Source organism: Carlito syrichta, unplaced genomic scaffold, assembly GCF_000164805.1.
Source record: "Carlito syrichta isolate Samal-C Ts95f unplaced genomic scaffold, Tarsius_syrichta-2.0.1 Scaffold303284, whole genome shotgun sequence".
NCBI classification, from domain to species: Eukaryota; Metazoa; Chordata; class Mammalia; order Primates; family Tarsiidae; genus Carlito; species Carlito syrichta.
In genome coordinates, this window is record NW_007247380.1 from 177,150 (window position 1) to 199,049 (window position 21,900).

A 21,900-nucleotide genomic window follows, 5' to 3' on the forward strand; every position below is an offset into this window, starting at 1 on the left:
AAAACCCTCAAAGCCCAGTTTAGTTGAATGCTATGCTTCAATCAGAATAGAACCTATTGGATCAATGCTAATGTTAAATATCATTAAATATATTAAATAAAATATTAAAACAAAGCATATTGAAAAGACCTAGTACAAAACACAAGCCCACTTTAAAAGAGCCCGACAATAAAAACAAAAATGGAAACACCCGATGAAGCTTCACCCAATCAGCTGTCAGGAATACCCACACCTTCATTCTCTGGCCACTTCCATAAAGTAAACTTGCCCTCTTTTCTCCCCTGTTACAGGACAAAAGTATCCTCCAAGGTCAAAGTTAGGGGTTTTAAAAGAGGATGTTTGTGCATTAAAACAGAGGGTCCTGTAAAAAACGTATCATTTCAAGGGTTAGATATGAAAGAGTTATATACAAATTAAAAACAATCGAGGGGAAAATGTCCTAAGTTGGCTGGTGCTGGAAAATTTTGGACTTCTGTTTATTAAAGGCACAATTAAAACACAAGGAATACTGAATTTTTATTACTACTTTTTAAAACTCCAGCTCAAACAACATTACATTATTTCAAAGGTGACCTCAAAATATTTTGGAAGTCTTAGCACAGGCGGATGCCTGGAAGAAACGTAAGACATTTGGGTAAAAAAGCTTTCATGGAATTCCATCATCTAATTCACTTCATATTTCATTTCTGGTGTATATAACTTAAAGTCCTATAGAATTTCCAGAAACTTCTCCTTTTCCTACAAGCACAGTCATCTTTTTTCTTTACCAAATAGCTTAAAGCAGTAGTTCTGAAGCTTTTAAGTGCATCAGAATCACCTCGAGGGCTTTTTAAATCAGAGGTTGCCAAGCCTCTGCCCCAGAGTTGCTGATCAGTATGCCTGAAGTGGGCCCAGGAATCTGCATTTCTACCAAGTCCTGGGCAGTGCTTAATGCTGCTGGTTCAGTGACCACACTTTGAGAACCTCTCCTTAGAAGACATCATTTTATTTAATCTAGGCCATTTAATTTTTCCAGGCTCAGGCTCATGCCCAAATCTCAATGAATACACGTCTGTAAGGATTTTAGTTTTGGTGAGCATAAATAAAAACTGCTCATTCTCACCCTGCCGAAACTCCCGTGGATCTCCAGAGAGGCCACTTTACCAAGAAGTGACTTCATGGTTGACTCAAATTTAAGGGTGGTTGGTGCTGTTTTCTTTCTCATCCTTTCCTCTACTCTTCAAGTGGGGCCTTCTTTATCACTATAAATTCTGTATGAAGGCTCATCGTTTGGTCCTGTGTCTGAATCCATTTTATAATTCCTGGGCTGTTACCAGGCTTGATTATATACCCTGTCGGAATGCCCAATGGAAGGGAGGGGAGAATGTACCTGGGGATCGGCTGGTCTGAGCATAGGGGGTGTCCGAGCAGGCTGAACCCCACTAATGCTGAAGGACTCCGACCTTGGGGGCAAGCTGGGGTCAGATATTCGGTTGGCAACCTTGTGAGGCATGGCAGGTGAGCTTTGCCGGTTGAGCCGTGACCGTTCCTCTACCTACAACAGAGAGAGAGAGAGAGAGAGAGAGAGAGAGAGAGAGATAGGGGAAGCAGATTCATTTCCTATTCAGGATTTCCTGTAGTCACCTGCACAGCCATCTGAGCCCTCTGATCAATTGCTTTTAGGAAGCCAATACTCTATTGCTGCTCTGCATTAAGAGTCTGCAAATGGCAGACACTAGCAACAACAACAAAACACAGAACACCCCAATCATCGCCCTGCCATTACCCCCTCTCTCGTGTTATTCAGCTAGCAGGGAACTTGGGATCTGCTTAGGAGTTTGTCTTGTATTGACTGCGACATCATCTTGCTGACTGGTCACTAAGCCATGAGGTCAGTGAGGGAGGCAGTTTACATCCTGGACAATCAAAGGGAAGAGTAGCATGCATTAAGATGGCTTGGAGAAAATAGAGACTCGCTGTGGGCTGAATCACGGGACAGGGAGGGAGGAGCAGCTGAGTGCATGCACACTCCATTTTCATGTGTCCTACTGACAGGCAAGTGGGTGCTCCTGCTGCCTGCTTAATAAGCGTGGCTTGTCTTAATAGACTCCTGTGGCATTTTTCTTTCTCTCTTTAGGGTCTTTCTTTCCAGTTGTCGTTCCCTGCTTCCTAGAATCAGGAGAAACCCTTGATTCTCTCTAGATGACTCACTGCCTGAGCATTTGAGAGCCCACATATAGGTATGCAACATTCATGCCTGTCTGCATATTTTAATTTAGCAGCTAAAAGTCTTTATTCATTCTTTCCACGCTCCTCTTCATTCTTTCCATGCCCCCCCCCACTGCATCATTCCCCCATCTCTTCCATGTTTCTCCACATGTGGTGCTCGTTCATGCCTCCTCTCCTTGTCCCCGTCTAGCCTTCTCCAAGCTCAGCCTGCTTCATTTCCTTCATTCCAGAGTCTTTCTCAGCCCAGAGCAGATAACGAATCCCCAGGGCTTACAGGGAAGGTTCACAGGCCAGTGAATGCCTTTTCTAAACAGATAATGATTACTTTTAGTATATATTTACAACAGACATATGGTCTCAATTTTAAAAGAAAATTTAGATAAATAAGGTGCTCACTACAAGACATAACTTAAGATCTTAGCTTCAAGAGGTCCAGAACTTATCTTCCAGATCCACTGTGTCCCGCTCTTTAATTCTTCAGGGCCACTTTGACTGCTGTGCTTCCCACCGGCCAGGATAGCTCGGCCCTTCTCCCCACCCTCTGACCTTCCACAGAAACCCTTGATTCTCTCTAGAGCATTTGAGAGCCCACATATAGGTATGCAACATTCATGCCTGTCTGCATATTTTAATTTAGCAGCTAAAAGTCTTTATTCATTCTTTCCACGCTCCTCTTCATTCTTTCCATGCCCCCCCCCACTGCATCATTCCCCCATCTCTTCCATGTTTCTCCACATGTGGTGCTCGTTCATGCCTCCTCTCCTTGTCCCCGTCTAGCCTTCTCCAAGCTCAGCCTGCTTCATTTCCTTCATTCCAGAGTCTTTCTCAGCCCAGAGCAGATAACGAATCCCCAGGGCTTACAGGGAAGGTTCACAGGCCAGTGAATGCCTTTTCTAAACAGATAATGATTACTTTTAGTATATATTTACAACAGACATATGGTCTCAATTTTAAAAGAAAATTTAGATAAATAAGGTGCTCACTACAAGACATAACTTAAGATCTTAGCTTCAAGAGGTCCAGAACTTATCTTCCAGATCCACTGTGTCCCGCTCTTTAATTCTTCAGGGCCACTTTGACTGCTGTGCTTCCCACCGGCCAGGATAGCTCGGCCCTTCTCCCCACCCTCTGACCTTCCACAGAAACCCTTGATTCTCTCTAGAGCATTTGAGAGCCCACATATAGGTATGCAACATTCATGCCTGTCTGCATATTTTAATTTAGCAGCTAAAAGTCTTTATTCATTCTTTCCACGCTCCTCTTCATTCTTTCCATGCCCCCCCCCACTGCATCATTCCCCCATCTCTTCCATGTTTCTCCACATGTGGTGCTCGTTCATGCCTCCTCTCCTTGTCCCCGTCTAGCCTTCTCCAAGCTCAGCCTGCTTCATTTCCTTCATTCCAGAGTCTTTCTCAGCCCAGAGCAGATAACGAATCCCCAGGGCTTACAGGGAAGGTTCACAGGCCAGTGAATGCCTTTTCTAAACAGATAATGATTACTTTTAGTATATATTTACAACAGACATATGGTCTCAATTTTAAAAGAAAATTTAGATAAATAAGGTGCTCACTACAAGACATAACTTAAGATCTTAGCTTCAAGAGGTCCAGAACTTATCTTCCAGATCCACTGTGTCCCGCTCTTTAATTCTTCAGGGCCACTTTGACTGCTGTGCTTCCCACCGGCCAGGATAGCTCGGCCCTTCTCCCCACCCTCTGACCTTCCACAGAAACCCTTGATTCTCTCTAGAGCATTTGAGAGCCCACATATAGGTATGCAACATTCATGCCTGTCTGCATATTTTAATTTAGCAGCTAAAAGTCTTTATTCATTTTACTACCTGACATAAAAATTTTAAAGAGTGATTTCTCCCCCACTCTCCCCCCGCCCCCCGTTTCCTACCCCATCTTGTATCCTTTTAGAAAAGGTAGGCTCAGTCTAATATACAGGACATGTCTGTTTTTGAAACTCATATTAACCTCAGCTATTTTAACACAATAAGCTACAGAACAGAAAACAGTCTTCCTGCCTCTACTGAGGGGTGATCTGAGTATCTCTTTCTCCTCCATGGCTGTGCAGGGTACATACAATTGACATCCAGTTGACATTGATTTTGAAATCCCATATCCCAGAGGTTCACCACATCCTAAATAAGACTCGCTGCAAAAAGCCAGGAGTATAAAACAGAACATGTATACTTTGTGTATGCATGTATGTGAAGTATTACATCAACAATAATTGTTTGGCTATTTGCACTGAGCAGACGAACAAAGCCACAAAGAAAGGCAGCAAGAGATAAACTGAGACCAAGGCATGCAATATATCACTTTTCCAAACGCCAGACTCTCTGAAAGAAGGTTAATATTTCTCTAGACCCACGGGATTTGATCAAACATTATCCATTTTCTTATTTCCAGGGAAGATCGGTAATAGGTAAATCCTACGTACAAGCACTTCTTAGTATTCAAATTCCTACTCTCTAAACTGTTGCTGTCTGAGCTCAGGAACCAAATAGATTCAGACATATTTTCAGATAAATATCTGGCTATCCAGACTCTAACCACTTGTCACCCCAAATTCAGGAAGCAAATATATTCAGAAAGTGAGGAATATTTATTTTGTATTTATTATTTTTAAATGTAAAATACACTGACAGTTTTAAATACGTAGTAAGAGACAGCACATTAAAAAACAACAATAAAATATCCCAGAAAAGTCTGCCCCTAAAGACTTGAGAAAAGAAATCATTTCTGAGACAAAGAGTTATTCTGGCAATTGTCAGCAACAAGGCTGCAGTACAAGCACCCCTGCTGCTAACAAGATCACAAGCCTCAGGGGCCTATAGCTGTCATTACAATGAACAGGGCAGAAAGCTGGGTACTGGTTTTCACAGGCAATTAAAGGGTTTGATCAGTTGTGTGTAGATGTCACTAAAGTAACATTTCTTCTGCTTTCCATCAGTTTCTACTTAGTTTACATACTAAATCCCACCAGTATGCTACAGTCTATACCATTCTGAAATATACGGCATACGTAATCAATTGTTACACTTTGCAAACTATCTCAGGAAGGGTCCAATTGTTGAAATATCCTAGGCTGGAGTTTGCCCAAAGAAATGGGAAAAACTATGAGAACAGTGTAATGATGAGGCATCTGGCTGAACACTTGGCTCACAAGGAAACTGAGCCTAAACTCTTTAGGGAGTGATTGCTGCCCAGTGCCTTTGCACCGGAGGCTCTCCTTAGGAACTGAGCAAAGACACCCAATTAAACACAGGAAGCAGCATGTCTGCTGAAAACAGCTTCAGATGGATGAGGGAAAGCTGAAGAGTATATCTAGGAGTGAGGCTTTTTGATTATTCTGATACTAGGCAAAGACCTGTCCCCTGATTTATCACAACTAATGTTTACTAATTGAACAGGAGATAGACACGTGAGTGAGATAAAAAGAGAAAGTTGGCTCCCCCAACCCTGCCCCAGAATAAGGAAATAGGTGATTAAAAACTGGGAAACAGCAAGATATGTTTTAATCTGCCTGAGGATGTTCAAAAAAGTCTAGCAGTCAAGCCTCTTCCAACTTCCTGCTCCAACTTCCTGCTTCCAAGAATACCAGCACCACCCAAAAAGGGTGTTCCAGTAACATCCGATACAGTGTCAAGGTGCTAGATCATAACTGCAAAAGATACCTGCTATGAAGGATTTCATAGTTTATGGAACTGAATACAGAGAAGATGATGTGCAGACTGAACAATTTTACTACAAGATCGATATTTTCCTTATGAAAAGGATCATTTCATCATGAAAACTAAAATAACTTCAGAGAGGTTTGAATCACCTCTGTAAATCTGCTATACTATTTACTATAGCATTATAGAAAGACAGGAAAAAAATAGTAAATGTGGAATAAATTCAGAATAAATAATTCTGCTCCAGACAGGGTTATGCAGTGTTGTCTATTGTGTGCTATAGAGGTGATGTCTAAGGCCTCTTAGATGTATAAAATATAGACCTAAAAATAAATTTGTTAATTATGAACTTTCCAAAAAATTTCAAAATAAATAAAAATATGCATAAACATGTAAAGAGAAACACTGTACCCATGTCAACAACTTGTAATTTACATTCAAAAATAACTCGTTGGTTACAGTGTCTCACTCCACAATAATGAATGACATCTACTGCAGCCTCAATCTCCTGGGCTCAGATGATCTTTCTGCTTCAGACTTCCAAATAGCTGAGACTACAGGTGTGCAACACCATGCCTGGCTTATTTTTTAATATTTTTATAGAGATGGGATCTTGCTATGTTGCCCAGGCTGGTCTTGAACTCCTAGGCTCAAACAATTCTCCTGCCTCGGCCTCCCAAAGTGTTTTGTCTCTGTGCCTAGCCTAAGAAAGAATTTCAAAACAAAATTACGTAAGTAACTTTTAAAATGTTGACAGCAAATATACATTTACTATGTCATATGGATGCATTATATGATATTTTATAGTATGTAGGATCCATGGGTCTATAAAAGTCTTAGACGGTTACACTTAAGAGCTAATATGTGGTGAATCAAACACTATTGTATGGGAATTCCCTTTTTTTCTGGCTGAACAAAAAAATCTGCTTTTTGTGTTCCTGGCAATGGTGGAAAAAAAGAAAGAAGTCAATAAGTAACAACTAAGTGCTCATTAGAAACTTTGACCCTTCACTCACATGGGACCAAGTCCTTTGGCAAAACCACACAGGCAGACAGCTACTGAAAGTTCGAGGACTCCGTTCCCTGGGGCACATGAGAACTCTCATTTATAAGGAATGCTTAAAATGCAGTCTTGCCTGAAGAGGAGGGCTTTGCCTCCTTTCCAAGATGCTCTCCTAACCAGCGTTCCAGAAGAAAGTGTGGATCCCCAGGTGAATGGAGCACATAACTTGAAGGTAATGAAGCAAAACCTCAGTGAGCTGAGACTGCAAATGAAGAGGAGCTTATCACCACCCAGGAGAGGTGGGTGAGGAAATAGGAGACTCAAGTGAACTAACTGGTCATGTGAAATCCAAGCCCGAAATGACAGACACAAAACACGTCTCCTTGTGAGCTACAACGGTCTTGGGAACCAGATGTGAGTATGTTAAATACTGTATTTCTCTTGCCTTTGTACAGGCCCATCCCTTGGACGGCACACTCACATGCCCTCCTGCCTATGGCCCTTGATCTGGGAGACAGGAAAGGCCATGGGGATGCTGTGGCCACACAGCCAGGAGGTAGAGGACCTTGAACTCAGGCCCAGTCCTTCTGCTTCCATCCAAATCCCTTCTAGGTTAAATCTTAAATAGGAGAAGCAGAAACTGAGGAAAGGTGGGACCAGAGCTGTCAACCCTCTACATGGTGATTTAGAAACCTCGAGTATAAACTAACTTGGATAAAGGGAAATAAAGCACATCAGGTACAGCAGAGAAATTCAAGTGCAGGAGTTTTTATACACAGGAACTTCAAAGTCCAATAGACTGCCGAAAATAAAGACATATCTTGGCACGTATCAGATCACTGCCAAATAAAACCACTCCATTGACTGGCATACATCACAGAGAAAGAACATGATGGAGTGTAAAAAATTAAAATACAATCTCATGCAATACTCACAGAACTAAACATTCTGTCACTGCTAAGACTTAGTGCAAAAAAAATTTTAAATAAAAGCATGTGGGATGGAAAGAGAGGCGCACACAGTTACTGCCAGGCCCAGACGGTCACATGCCATCTAAGGAAAAGGAGAAAGAAAAAGGAATCTCCATCATCCAAAAGGTGAGAGAAAAAGACTTTCAGATTCTGCTGATGTTCAACAGAATAGCATACTGATATTTTCACAGAACAAATTTAACTTCCATTTTAATTCAGAAGTGACCGATAATTTGAAAGAGGTGAGAATGCCCCTCCCTCCTCCTTTTCATAGAAAGATATTAATTTTTTTTTTCTGGCTAAAATTTGAACATCAAAGTCAATGTGACTTCAGAACAGAAGGAATACTCAGTAAAAGGAAGAAGGGAAGAGCTCAGCAAGATTTGCAAACGATCAAGCCTTTTCATTTGTTCTTACTGCATCCAACAAATTAATGAGAAAGATAATGAGAAATGCAGTGATCATTCGTGTTTTACAAAATGAAGAAACAAAATCACAGAGGATGAGGCATTATAACAACATGACATTGCTGATGAAAGATTGTTGATTTGGAATGAGGAAGAGAAGTAGATGGGAAAGTAATCAAAGAAAGAGAAAACATCTTGACAAGAAGGTGTAGAGCTGAGTTAGAAGACAGATGCTACAGCAGCTTGCACAGGAGGACGCACAGGCAGAAGACAGTTGAATGGTATCTTCAAAGGTGCACGGGGCAAAAAAGTCCAGACCCTGTATTTCAGGAGACAGTGGTATAGGCCCAGTGGCCCACCTATCCCAAGAATATCCTCAAATTTATATCCTGGCAGAGGGTGCATTTGAAAAAGCAAATAGTACCCTTTGATTCTACCTGCATAGAGTTTAATGCAGGCTTTCCTATCAGTTGATAGTTAGAATACTGATTTCTAAAATTTGAAAGAGTAAGACATCTGTAAATAAAACTTCAGAAGAAAAGTTCATACATTGCTGATGAGAAGCATTAAAAGATAAAGATTCTCACACTCATTTTTATCCCCGATTTGAGAAGTGAATGTTAAAAAAAGATGAATCAAACCAAGATGATTATTTATTCTTATTTATTCTTATATCAATTGCCCCAATTCCAAATTTAGCATTGTTGCTCTCCTTCTATCATTCAAATGTTTCGTCTTTTAATAAATGATCAACCACCTTAAGACTTAGGAATTGTTTCATGAATAGACAGAGAGGGTTAATTGGAAGCTGGCTTATGTTAACCACATCTAGGAGAAGAGGACTAAACACGAAGTCCCCAAAGAGTGTTCCCAGATATCTCTGGAAGTGAAGCCCAAAGGAAGAATGCCAGCTGCTAGGAAGCCGGGGACATTAGAAGATGTCACCCACTAGAGGGGGCCCTGACTTATGGTGACCAGGGAGCCTTGCATCAGGAGTGCTTGATGATACCACCATGTTGCTTGCATGCCCGACTGCTATGTTTCTTTTACTGCTAGGAGCCTGGCCAGGAAGCAGAGGGGCATTAGCAGGTCTAGGAAACCACCTTGATGACATCGGCAAAGACCTGCCCCCAGGAATGCCATGGCTTCTGAAAGCTCGGGAACTTTGAACTAGTTCTGAACCAAGAGAAGAGGCCAGGAAATTCAGTGATGAGGACAAATAGCAACCAGAAAACAATGAAGTCCAAATGCACACGTTCAAATCAGAATGTGCTGGGCAGAGGCTGAAGTAAGGAAGTGGAAACTGCTCCATGCTCTTCCCTGTTCTCAGGTATATTTGTGCCTGAGGGAGGTGCCTAGGGGAAGGAAGAAACTCTGGGATACTTTGCAAGAAATCATGGGTCTCTGCAGGTGTCCCTCTTCTGCACTCAGGCTCAGGGCTGGGCACGCTGGAGGCCAAGTGGTCACATAGCAAGGATAGGTCGCTTAGAGATGCAGCATTTCTCAGAAGAGGCAAGGCACTTGTGAAGATGCAGGAGTTCCTGCCTCTCTTGCCCCAAGGCCCACATAAGTCTCTAGGCCCTCCTCAATTGCAGTAAAGGACAGCTGGGGGCGGGCCACTTTGGAGATGTTGGGAGAGGACACACAAATGACCTTTGATCCCAACTCTCAAGCTGGGCTACATCCTTGGGAGTGAGATCGTTTTGGAGATCTCACTGTGGTCCTTGAGGCTTCTTGAGGCTTTAGATGTTCTTCCAAACCAAGTCCAACAGGGCAAGCTGCTTTGCCTTTCTTCCGTGAGAGTAGTGCTCACACAGGAGTCTTAATTTGGAATCATTAATTCCTGCAGGTGCTACTGGCATTAGCTTTGTGGAGGCTAGTTTTTCACCTTTCTGAACACATGCCATGGTCAGAAGCTGTGAGTCTGGCTTAGCTGAGGATTTCAACTTGGCATGGCTAGGAAATGGCTTAGCAGTGGAGGAAAGTGGTGCATCTCTGCCAGCCAGGAAGCAGGTCTGCTGCTGTCTAGCAGCACAGTGATTCTGCTTAGCTGGAAGAACAGGTGGATTATTAAAGGGCCATTGCTGTGCCTGGGAGTAGGATCACAAAACTGAATTACTGATCTAAGAGAAGGAGGCAGCTATTACAGCCATAGGTAAATATGGACATTTACAGACATAAGGGAAAGTAACCAAAAATATTCTTCATCTTAAAATAGCACATGATCACAATAAAGGATTTAAACAATATATAAAAGCACAAAAAAGTTTAAGGAAAAAAAATCATTAAAAAATGTTACCTCCCATAAACTTTGCCCTATCACCAGCATCAGGACAATGTCACATCAAATGTTTTCTGTATATATGGCAGTTAGGATAGGAAAATAAAAAGAAATGCTTTTATAAAAATGGAATCTTATGTTAGAAATTGGGTTCTGGTACTATTAGGGGCATTAGCAGGTCTAGGAAACCACCTTGATGACATCGGCAAAGACCTGCCCCCAAGAATGCCATGGCTTCTGAAAGCTCGGGAACCTTGAACTAGTTCTGAACCAAGAGAAGAGGCAAGGAAATTCAGTGATGAGGACAAATAGTAACCAGAAAACATACAAAAATGGAATCTTATGTTAGAAATTGGGTTCTGGTAATATGATATTTACATAACTTCAAAAAACCTCTGGTTATAAATATCTAAAGAGGCTAGATAAAAATAAAAAATAATCCAAAACATCCTATGCTTACAAGAAAATAAAGGAAATCACTAAGTGTCACACATGATGACAGATCCAGGGTGTTGTGCACATGAGCTGACACAGCGACTACCTGCAAGGGCTGTTATCTGGTTGGAGTTACTCTTTTATTTTTTTGCTTTATCCATTTGGTTATCACCCTTTTCTTCTTCCCATTGAACAGTTTTAAATTATGTTTCTAAATAAATCATCACAGAGCCAGGTTCCTGAAACTCCTTCTCTGGTCTAGCAGTCGAGCAAGTGTAGGATCAATACTTTGGAAGTAAACAAAAGAATTCAAATGACTAGTAATCCTGAGAGCAGACACCACAACCACAAGCCTGAGGCCAGCTGCATCCACCAGGTACTGCAGCAAACAAGGTAGGGCTGGCAACCATCATGTTAATTGTCAGTCATAGGATCCAAGTATGAACAGAAGACGATCCTACCTAGACTTCCCCGAGGCCTTAATCACATTCTCCCCAAAAAAGTTCACTAAAAAATTCCGGTGCCATAAATTCAACTGAATTAGCTTAAGGGAAAGGATTTCTTCTGCCTCCTGTTGCTACCTCCAGACGCCTCCTACAGCACAAAGACACGCCAGAAAAGAACCACGAACGGAGCAAGGTGCCCTGCTGTTTCTCTACAGAGGTCATGCTGTGGTTCTTACGATGGACTTTTCCCACATGGCAGCATCAGGCTAACTCTCCACTTTCATGGGATGAACTCGGTGCAGCGAAGGCCTGGCCCACAGGTGTGGCTAAGCATGTTTCTTACCTCCTTGGCCCATGCGGGCTTCTCACTGGGACTCATCCCTTCTTTGTAATGGTACAGTGGCTTCTTCTCCACAGGCCTCTGCTCCTGCCGCTGATGCTGAAGGGAAACTAAGTAGTCTCTCTCTTGCTTGAGCTGTCTCTGCAGTCTTTCTGCCTGTCTCTGTTCTTCCAATTGTTTGCGTTTATATTCCTACCCGGTTTAGAAAAGAGAAGCAAAGAAGTGGTTAAGTTACCCCATGGAAACCACTGGCCAGTATCAGTTAAATAACAAAGACCTCGATGCTGATAGAACTACAAGAGGAGGTCAGGATGTGCCACAGGTATAAGTGTCAGCCTGTGTCAGCATCCACACAAGAATGTGTCCTTTCATGAAGACACCATGGCTTTAAAATAGCAATTGCTGCAGAATACCAGCCACTCACAAAGGGACTTGTCTCTGAGAGACGGCAACCAAGAGAATGGCAATGCTGAGGACATCAAAATGGACAGTATACAGCCCCGATAGGAAGCCATCCACTTCCGGGTCTAGTAATTCAGTCACTTGAACATAGACAACTAAGTACAAAACCAAATCAACAGCCAAAGATAGTGCCTAGATCATCCTGTGTTTAATAAAACTTGGGCAACAAAGGCCAGTGGCAAGCTTATGTACAGGCTAAAAAATCAGAATGCTATTAAATAAAGAGTTCCGTTAGTAAAAAATACACCACAAAGCCCATTTGCAGAGCAGTGCAACAATAATAAAAATGTACTGTACTTCAAGTGGAAGCCACATGAGCAGGGAGCACAAAATGTTCCCATCACGAGAGGAAAGCTCACGGTCTGCAAATGAAATATGACCACAGAGCTGAGTGGGTTCTCAAAGGAGAGATGCATCTTGCTGTGATTGTATTCCATCACGTTGCCAATGGGTTTAAAAATTACTTTGCAACGAACACAGTGGGTCTCAAAAGCAGTTTGTACTCATAATTAGGCTGGATTCATGTTGAAGTCTCACAAATAGATGGAGTTAATAAAGAATGCATAACAACTGTATTAAATGTATTAAGACTCAGCAAAATCAGTCAGGAAATGTAAAGCATTTCTATGAGATTTGTGAGGCCCATGAGGCTTGGAGGATCCCCTCTTCTGGACAGGACACGGGGACACACACACACGTGCGAGCGAGAGGTGAACGCAGGCAGGTCAGCGGGCTCGTGGCTTTCCCATTACCAGAAGTAGCGCTTGTTCATGCAGGAGCTGCTGCTGCAAGATCTCTAACTGCCTCTGCTCCTCCTCTAGCTGTCGCCTGATGAACTCCTGGAGAGGGAGGCAGCAGAGCATTTGGAGGGACAGAGAGAAAGAGAGAGATGAACTGGTGGTCTCAAGGGTGACAAGAGCTGCCAAGTGAAGTGTAAAGGAAGGAGGGGAAAAACACCCAGACACCGCCTCCCGAAACAGCAAGAGTGCACGCCAGGGCAAGAGCACTCGTGGGAGTCAGAAGCACGGCCCTCGCCCGCAGCAGCCCGGGGGGCACAGCATCCCCCCGCCACCCCTTGGCCTTAATAACCGAGCTGCGTGTTCAAACTTTTCATGGGAGGTTGCTCTCTCTACGGACGGCCTGGAATTAACCATGCGACAAAGCCCAGCAGCGTCTGAGCAAGCAACAGGGATAAAACTCGGCCGAACCATCCCGCAGACTTTCACTGGGCCCTCGGGAGGGGATGCGGGCCAGGACAGAGGGCCTTTGCCAGGGACGCTCGGCCATAAAGACCGGAGACGCAGGAGCAGAGTGCTCTGAAGTCCGCGGGCTTCGCGAGGCGGACTTGGCTCGGCTTTCGGCTGCGGGGCTGCCTTCACAGCAGACACCCGAGGCTGGGCCCGGAAGAGCCAGCCTGTCGGGGAGGCAGGGCTGAAGGCGTGGGCACCGCCAGGAAGGCGCGTGGGCACCGCCACGAACGCGCATGGGCCTGCTGAGCAGGGAGAGCTCGTGCTTGAGACGCCACCCGAGCGGACCGCGCAGCCCCCAAGCAAGGTGGCCGCAGCCCGGCGGCGCGGGCCCGGGCGTCCAGGCCTCCGGGCGGGCTGTACCTGCTCGTGCTCGGCGCGCCTCCGCTCCTCCTCCCGGCGCAGCTGCTCCTCGTAGTGCCGGCGCTGCTCCCGCTCCTGCTGCTTCCGCAGCTCCTTCTCGCGCCTCTGTTGCTGTGGGGCGACCAGCAGACGGCGTGAGGGCGCGGCCGTGCGCGGGCGCGGGCGCGGGCGGGCGGCGGGGTGAGCTGCCCAGCCGCAGACACGGCCGTTCCGAGGGGCCTGAGGCTCTCTCCTGGGCTCCGGGGGCACGCCGGCAGGGGCGCGGGAACCGAGAGGGCCTGGGTCGCACGTCACACTCTGCCACCTACCACGTGCGTGGGCGCCCCCACGAAGCTCCTGCTGCGTGCACGAACCGCGGCTGGTGAGCGTTTGCAAACCAGGGGCCGAACACGCCAGCGCAAAGCAGGTTATTTACTGCCTATGATCAGGCTGCTTGGGAGGTTGCCTCACAGGGCTTACTTTAATCCTCTTGGCACGTGTAACACAAACATTTCATAGACAGAGAACGTAAAGATCAGAGAAGTCAAGCGACACACTCAAGGTCACAAGTAATTTGTGGCAGAGGATACAACAGCATTTACTGACTTCCCACTCAGTCCACTACCGTACTCATACATCAGGCTGCCCCTGTACTTTCTGGACTATTCCTCCTTCGCTGCCAATTTCAACTTCTTACGCAGGGAAGACCCTTATGACCGTCATCACCATCGTCATCCTCAGCACCACCACCACCCCATAAAATTACTGTGCCTCTGAGAGTAGACAGCTGTGTCTGGTTTAATCTTCACAAAACTCTTCTGAGGTAGATGTTATTATCCCTATTTTATGAGAAAACTGAGGCACAGGGAGATTGAGAACCTGTTCAAGGTCACACTTATGTTCAAGGTCACATCCAGTAAGTGGTGGAGCTCGATTTCAAAGCCAATGTGACTCCAGCGTTAGTGCAATCATTACAGACAACAAAGAGACAAGGGGAGTGGTAGAAACATCACAGAGTATCTGAATCTTCATTATACTCTCAGGAAAGGAGAACACTGCAGGAGAATTTGGAACTAGGCCAAGCGGTTACGGGAGCCAGTGGTTCTCAAGCAGGGGTAGTCCCGTCAGCCCCATCCCTGGAGCATCCAGAACCATGTGGGGACATGTGAGGATTCCATCTGGTTGTCCCAAAGGTTGGGGAACATGACTGGCATTTAGCATGAGGGCGGGTGATGCCAAACATCCCACACTGTGCATGACGGCCACGCATCACAGTGTTTTCCCCAACAAAAGCCATTAGCATGCCTTTGAGAGAAGCTGCAGATCTGTGTGTCAGAGCCCAGTACAGGCTGTGGGACTGCTTCTTCCTCAACTATGAGGTTCAGAGGGAACATACGAGGGGGCCCATTCCCTTGTAACATTCTCAACGAGACTTCACTGCACGGCTCAGGAAACGTGAGGTACCCAGAACAGAATAAAGGGTGACCGTAGCACACTGATAAGCTATCACCACACCACAGAGAAACAAAAGTGCTCTGTCACAGTCTCCACTACACCAGGCACAGAAATTCAAAATGTCAAGGAAGCCCATGAGGAAGCTGTCCTGATGTGTGCGATTCCGGTCCTGTTGTCTTCCAACAGCCTCTGGGTCTTGGGAGAAAAGATGCCTCTCTTGGGACTCAACACCTGTCACTTCCAGATCAACACTGTCTTAGATTGCAGGCAAAGGGGAGCTCCTGAGGATGTCACACAGCCAAGTAACACAACCAGACTTGCGTTTTCAAGAGGCCCCTGACAGCCCTAGGAAGGGGCGAGATAGAAAGGCACTGAAAAGCAAGACAAGGCCACTCTGTGGTTCCAGGCATGAAATACCCAGGGCATGGGTGCGTTCAGCCAAGGCAGGCAGAGAGTCCATGTTCATAAAGTAACAGAGCATGCATGGGCAAGTTGGGCAAAGGAGGGCAGACGGTTCACACTCATAAGTGCTGCTGAGGATGGAGAATCGGCCAGAGAAGGAACGACTAAAATATAGCCAGATTTCTAGTCATCCTCACAGGGCTGCAGTCTGCACCAACTTAGACATAGAAATCAGAAACAGGTCAAAATAAAATAAGCAGAATTTGGTGATTAAAGGGTACGGGAGGGCGGGTGAAGTCCTGGCCACGCTGGATGGTGGGAGAAAGAAAGCAGGAAAGGCAGAGTGGGCTGGGCATGAAGAGGCACAGACATACGGGTATTTGTTTCACAGAAACATAATACAGGAAGATGTGAGTAGGAAGCTTCGGCATAGGAACCTACGGATAATTTGGATTGCAAACCCCAAACAGAGACATTTCCAACATGCAACTGCTGTGAATGAGGGCCAGAACAGAATAAAATAATTATGTGTACAGATCTGGCTCCTGGCAGGAAATAGCCCTAATGCAGCTTACATTTCAAGTTTTTTACTCTATCAGTCTCTTTCTTGAGGGGAAAAAAAATTAAAATCCAGCCTTCGAAGAGTTAGTTGATTTTTATGTGAAGGATCTGTACATTCTGAACCCCTTTGCAAGGAATCAATATTGTTTTATAATTATATGCCACTTAGCTCCCTGTGCAAGGTATGTACAGTATTGATTGCAACTCAGAAGCATCTGGGCTTCCTAAGCACTCTACAGTTTCTGAGAAAGACACTCAGAAGTAACTAATAATTAATAATGATCTCACTCGGATCAGCCGCCGCGAACACATGGAGGCATCTGCCAGGGCTTCAGCTCCTGTGGTGAGGCTGGAAAAATAAATCACTTCCCCAGCCTTCCAAGGGCACCCTGCCAACTTCCAGCTGCTGTGTCTCGATGTTAATTTCTTTCCTGAAAAAATGTTTGCTCTCTCTCCTCCTGGGCATGGGCTGTTTGAGGGAGGGGACATGCCAAAATGTATCAAAGAAAGACCAAGTCCCTGACTCAATCAGACACCTGCACTGAACACTGCAGGTCAGGTAAGTGACAGAAGGACTGAGAGCCTTGCAAAGCCCCTGACCAGAACTGTGACCTTCTTAGACAGCCCTCATGGGCCAGAACAGTCTCTTATGTTAAGCACAGACGGGGCCAGAGGATATTCAAAAAAGAAAGTCTCCTGTAGTTGGTACTGGCAGGTATCTATTTGGCATCTTAGAAAAAGCCATGAAAATAAAATAAGGGAGTAAGAGTCAAGGTGGAAAAGATGGGAAAGGGGAGAATCAAATGTACTCCTAGATTATATTCAAGCCATGTCTAATGATGATGGTGGTTCTGCTGCTGAAAAGAATGGCTTAAACCAACTAGTCTAAAGCGCCCAGCAGATACTCTACCTACACTAAATTGCCTGTATATTTTCATCACACCTTCTTGGAGGCATTGCCAAAAGTCATATTCCTTAGAATTAGACATTCATGGGTTTGTATAAGTTTCTTAATTTATTTTCAAATTAAGAAACTACTCAATGTTTTCCAGGCTAAAATCATTGTTGCCCCATTCTAGGGAGTAGATGATCAGGGCCTTCTTGTCCCTTTTGTCTTCTGTTGGTGTTTGCCAAGAATGATGATTTTTTTTTTAGGACAGTTATCTTTTATTTTTTTAAACTTATGATTGGCACAAAATTGTACATATTTTATAGGTGATGTTTAGATACATGTGTAAATTATGTAATGATTAAATTGAGGTAGCTAGCATATCTATCACTGTTATTGTTTATCGTTTCCTTGTGATGAGAGCACTCAAAAATTGCTTGCACTATTTTGAAATATATGCTACATTATTGTGAACCTTAGTTATCCTACTGTGCAAGGAAGCACCCGAACTTATTCCTCCTTCTGACTATAGCTTCGATCCCATTGACCAATCACTCCCCCTCTGCTCCTCCCCGCAGTCTCTTGGTGACCTCCATTCTGCTTTCTACTGCTATGAGAACAACATTTTAGGCTCCATAGGTGAGCGAGGTCATGTGTGTTTGTCTGTCTTTCTGTGTCTGGCTTGTTTCACTTAACATAATGTCCTCCAGGTTTACCCACATTGCCTCAGATGACAGGATTTCTACATTATGGCTAAACAGTATTCCATTGTGCATATGGACCACATTTTCTTTATCCACTCATTGGTTAATGGGCATTTAAGGTCATTCCATATCCTGGCTAGTGGGAATAATGTTGCAGTAACCACAGGGTGTGCAGATGTTTCTTCCACATGCTGATTTCTTTCCTTCGGGTATGCGATGGTGGGATGGCTGGATCCGAGTACGCTTGTCGAGGATGGTTTTGATCCTCGGCGTGGGCATTCCCCTCGGGCCACCCCCAGGACAAGCCGGTGTACAGGCTACACTTTCAAGCAGTGAAGTGGCTAGTTAATTTTAATGAGGAAATGTTAATCTTGCCTCCCAGCTTAGGGAATTCTCAAAGGTAACACATTTATTCCAAAGTGGCCATGCAGACTTTCTGTTCTCTAAATTCTTGCTAGAGAATATCGCCTCAGTGTTTTAATACTGAATTCTCATTAAAGGCCTAGTTGTGAGTGATAATCCACACAGATGTTCATCCAAAGGCTGTGGAATTGGTCTCTCTCTCCTTTTGTTTCTTTAAATGTTCTTCTTAGATGCTTTAGCAGAAAAGTGTGCGCCTGCACCAGAGTGCTCTGCTGTGTGGAATTGACTTCGATGACCTGTTATGCCATAAAATTGCATTTTACAATGTTTCCAAAACAGCCAAACAAAGCTAAACACTATGTTTGTGCTAGGAATACTGCTCCAGACATTTGTCATAGCACTACTTAATCACTCCTGGGCAATCGTACCATTTCCAGTGACCTCAGAAAGCTGTCTAAGCGGCGCTTCACTCTTACCTGACAGACAACAGGAATCCTGACCCGTCACATCTGCCTCTTTTCCCAGGTGCCAGAACTCCCAGCAGACTGTTGGTCACCTCCGGCAAAACTGATCTCATGCTGTGTGGGCCTTGTGTGAACTGACCTGCTCCTGCCTGCACCTGGGTTTTCTTCCTACTTTCCATCTCCTTGTTTATCTTTTTAGTTTCTGGATTAATCTCTGAAAGCCACCTTACCCCCTCCTTTTGGCAGGAAGAAGAGTCATAAAGAAGGATATACACAAACAAATGAAAAGCAAACTTTGGTCCTGGGTCCATCTCTTACATATATCACATCTCGCATTATATGGTCGCAGGTAATATTTACATTTGAGAGTTAATATCCCATAGCTGCACTGCAATGTGTTATTGGGGCAGGGGGCAGGCAAGAGAGGCAAGAGGTCTCAGGGAAAGAGCAGTACATCAGAAATATTACTATTTCTTACGACTAGATTCTAGTTCTGCCCTGTCACTGATATGAATACTGTAGACCACACAGCAGTGCTTTGTGTTTAATGTATGAGTGAGTGCTCTTTGACCTTGAATAAGTCACCTTCACCTGAACTTTCAACAAGGGGACAAATTAAGTCATCTCACAGGTCAGTTCATTCTAAGAATCTGAGCAAGGATATGCAAGATAGCAAAGCAAAAACCCAACCATTGAGAGTGAAAGGAAGCAAAATTCTTACTTGCCCTTGAAGAGCTCTTTTTGCCCTTCATTCTGGGTGACCTGGAAGTAGTAAGGGCACCCCACTGTGACTGCAGAAGACCTGAGCTGGCTTCCAGAGTACAGGAAAACAGCTGGTGAGGCGTCAAGTTGGGCTCCCTGGGGTACCTCAAGCCATCCTCTCAGCCCAGGGGCTCTCTGTTCAGAGACACCCAGAATGAAAGGGCCCAGTGATCCTTGAATCGACGGGACATCACACATGCCCTACTTTGAACAGGACAGTTCTAAGTTTCACAGGACCAGTACTACCCTGGCTTCGGGGCATTTCACCTGCCCATCTAACGTTTGCTCAAACTCCAATCTTGGAAAGACCATTGCTGACCAACTACCGCAGGACAAGAACATGTTACCTTGCATGAAAATGGTCCCCAAGCCTTTTATTTATAGTAAGGACATAATAGTGAAGGGGAAGCAGTCTGGCATCTGTGAATTCACTGTATAACAAGGAACTAAAAATATGAAGAGAGAATAGTAATTAATAAGAAACACTTGGGTAGTCTTCCTATGACGCCCACCACTGTTCTAAGCCTGAACTCATAGTACCCCATTTAATTGTCTCCAAAATCCTTTGAGACAGGCACTACTGTCATCACAGCCACTTGACAGGCAAGGAGCCCGAGGCATCTCTGGGCCAGTGTCTTACCTAAATTCACTCAGTCACTCAGTGCAAAGCCAGAACTTAGATTCTGTGCCGGGTTCTTGCCAGACTGCCTTGACAGATTCAAAAAAGCGGATGGGAGCGTCTAAACATGCCATGAGAAAGATGCTGTCTGTGTTTTTTCAAGTTGTCATTTTTTCTCTTTTGGTCTTTACTTGTTACCTATCTTCACAGAAATGGCACTCAGAGAACACTGACACAGTCAGACAAGCTGGACACACCACATTCCTTCCTTTCTATAGCTGCTTTACGCCATTCAAGATAAACTAGCCTACTCCTTCAGAGCTGTCCTGAAAAATTAGCTGCTTACATGAAGTCTTTGTGCATGCAGACTGACTTTTTATCAGCAGGCAGCCCCAAGGCTGAGTGCTGTCAACTACCTGTGTGCAAGCTGAGTCATGCATGTAGAAAGAGGTAAGAAGGTTCTAAAGAGACTGAGCTGCAAGGAGGATTAATGAAGAATTCTTGCTGGGCGTGGTGGCGCACGCCTGTGGTCCTAGCAACTCAGGGGCCAGAGCCAAGAGGACTGCTTGAAGCCGGGAGTTCAGACCAGCCTGGGCATCACAGTGAATCCCCCCACCACACTAAAAAAGAAAAAATTAGTCTCGTGGGGGTGTGCGCCTGCAGTATCAGGAGGCTGAGGCAGGAGGATCACTCAAGCCCAGGAGTGCATTCCAGCTGAGGGGACAGAATAAGACCTTATTTCTTAAGTTTTTTTCTCACCCTGCCTCTTCTATGAATGTCAGTCAGTGTGGTTATTCACAAGTTCCTTCTTACCTCTGAGCCTCAGTTTCCCCAGGGAGAACAGCTACATGGGTTTTCCTGGGTGGCATATAGAGAAGCCAGAATGGTCGATGGACCTCCCTAGTACCTGCGGCTCTGAACGTGAGTGTGGAAGGCGAGTGTAGATGAAGTCCCCAAATTCCTTCTGTCACTATTCTTAAGCCTTAGTGTGACTGAGGCCCATGCAAACAAGCCCGTTGTAAACCAGCTTATTTCACAGAGAGGGCCACTCCAGCACACTCAAGATGCTACAAAGAAGCTAAATTAGGTGATATGTGGAGAGGCTGCAGGGCCTGGTGACGTTTGGAAGAACATTATGTTTGCTTCCAAGCACTTCTAGCTCTGGTGCGGAAGCATTTCAGTTTTATTTGGCATACCCTGTATTAATGAGAAGAGAGCACAAGAACTTGAATCCATGAAAAGAAACATTTTCTAACATTAGGAGTTGTTTAAAAATAGGATGCATTGCTTCAAGCCACGGATGTGTAAGGAGACACATGTTAAACAGGCTAAAGAACCCTGTTTGAAGAACAGTGTCAAAGGGATTCTTGCTTTAGGAGAATAATTGGCTGAGATCTCCTTTGAGGTCCCTAGTGTTCCACAGCCTTATGAGTCTATAAAACTGCTCACTGAAGAAAAAAGTTGAAATGAAAACAATTTGATTTAAATGTCATGTGAAATAATATTTTACGTGAAACGATGTTGTTGTTATAGCTCTGTGGTTTAGAATAACCAAGAATACTGTGAAACACAAGAAACGTCATCTAGATGTAATGAAGAGGTTTTGTGAAGGCCCCAAACAAGGGCCAGTAGGCCTGCATGATGCCCATTCCACGCGGGCACTAAAATAACTATCCCTGCACCCACGTGAGGTACTGCAGAGACAGCGAGGATGAGCAGCTGCCTGACTCTGGGGTTTTTCCAGTACGAAGTGCTGTAAGTATAAAATACTCGCACACCCTTCCTATTCCTTGAAAGTGGAGGAAGAGTCTGGGCAAAAGGACTTCAGATTTCAGTTGCATTTTAAACTGAAAC

General features: G+C 44.6%; 1 protein-coding gene across 1 annotated transcript in view; it reads right to left on the minus strand.

Annotated features, from left to right (window-relative positions):
• Positions 1 to 21,900, minus strand: part of TNIK (TRAF2 and NCK interacting kinase) — a 167,062-nt gene that overhangs the window by 62,161 nt on the left and 83,001 nt on the right. The window contains exons 12-15 of the mRNA XM_008058297.1: positions 13,849 to 13,959; positions 12,991 to 13,077; positions 11,780 to 11,968; positions 1,370 to 1,534 (exon numbers count right to left, since the gene is read on the minus strand). Coding sequence (XP_008056488.1) covers positions 1,370 to 1,534; positions 11,780 to 11,968; positions 12,991 to 13,077; positions 13,849 to 13,959 — 552 coding nt within the window. The remainder of the gene's footprint in view (positions 1 to 1,369; positions 1,535 to 11,779; positions 11,969 to 12,990; positions 13,078 to 13,848; positions 13,960 to 21,900) is intronic.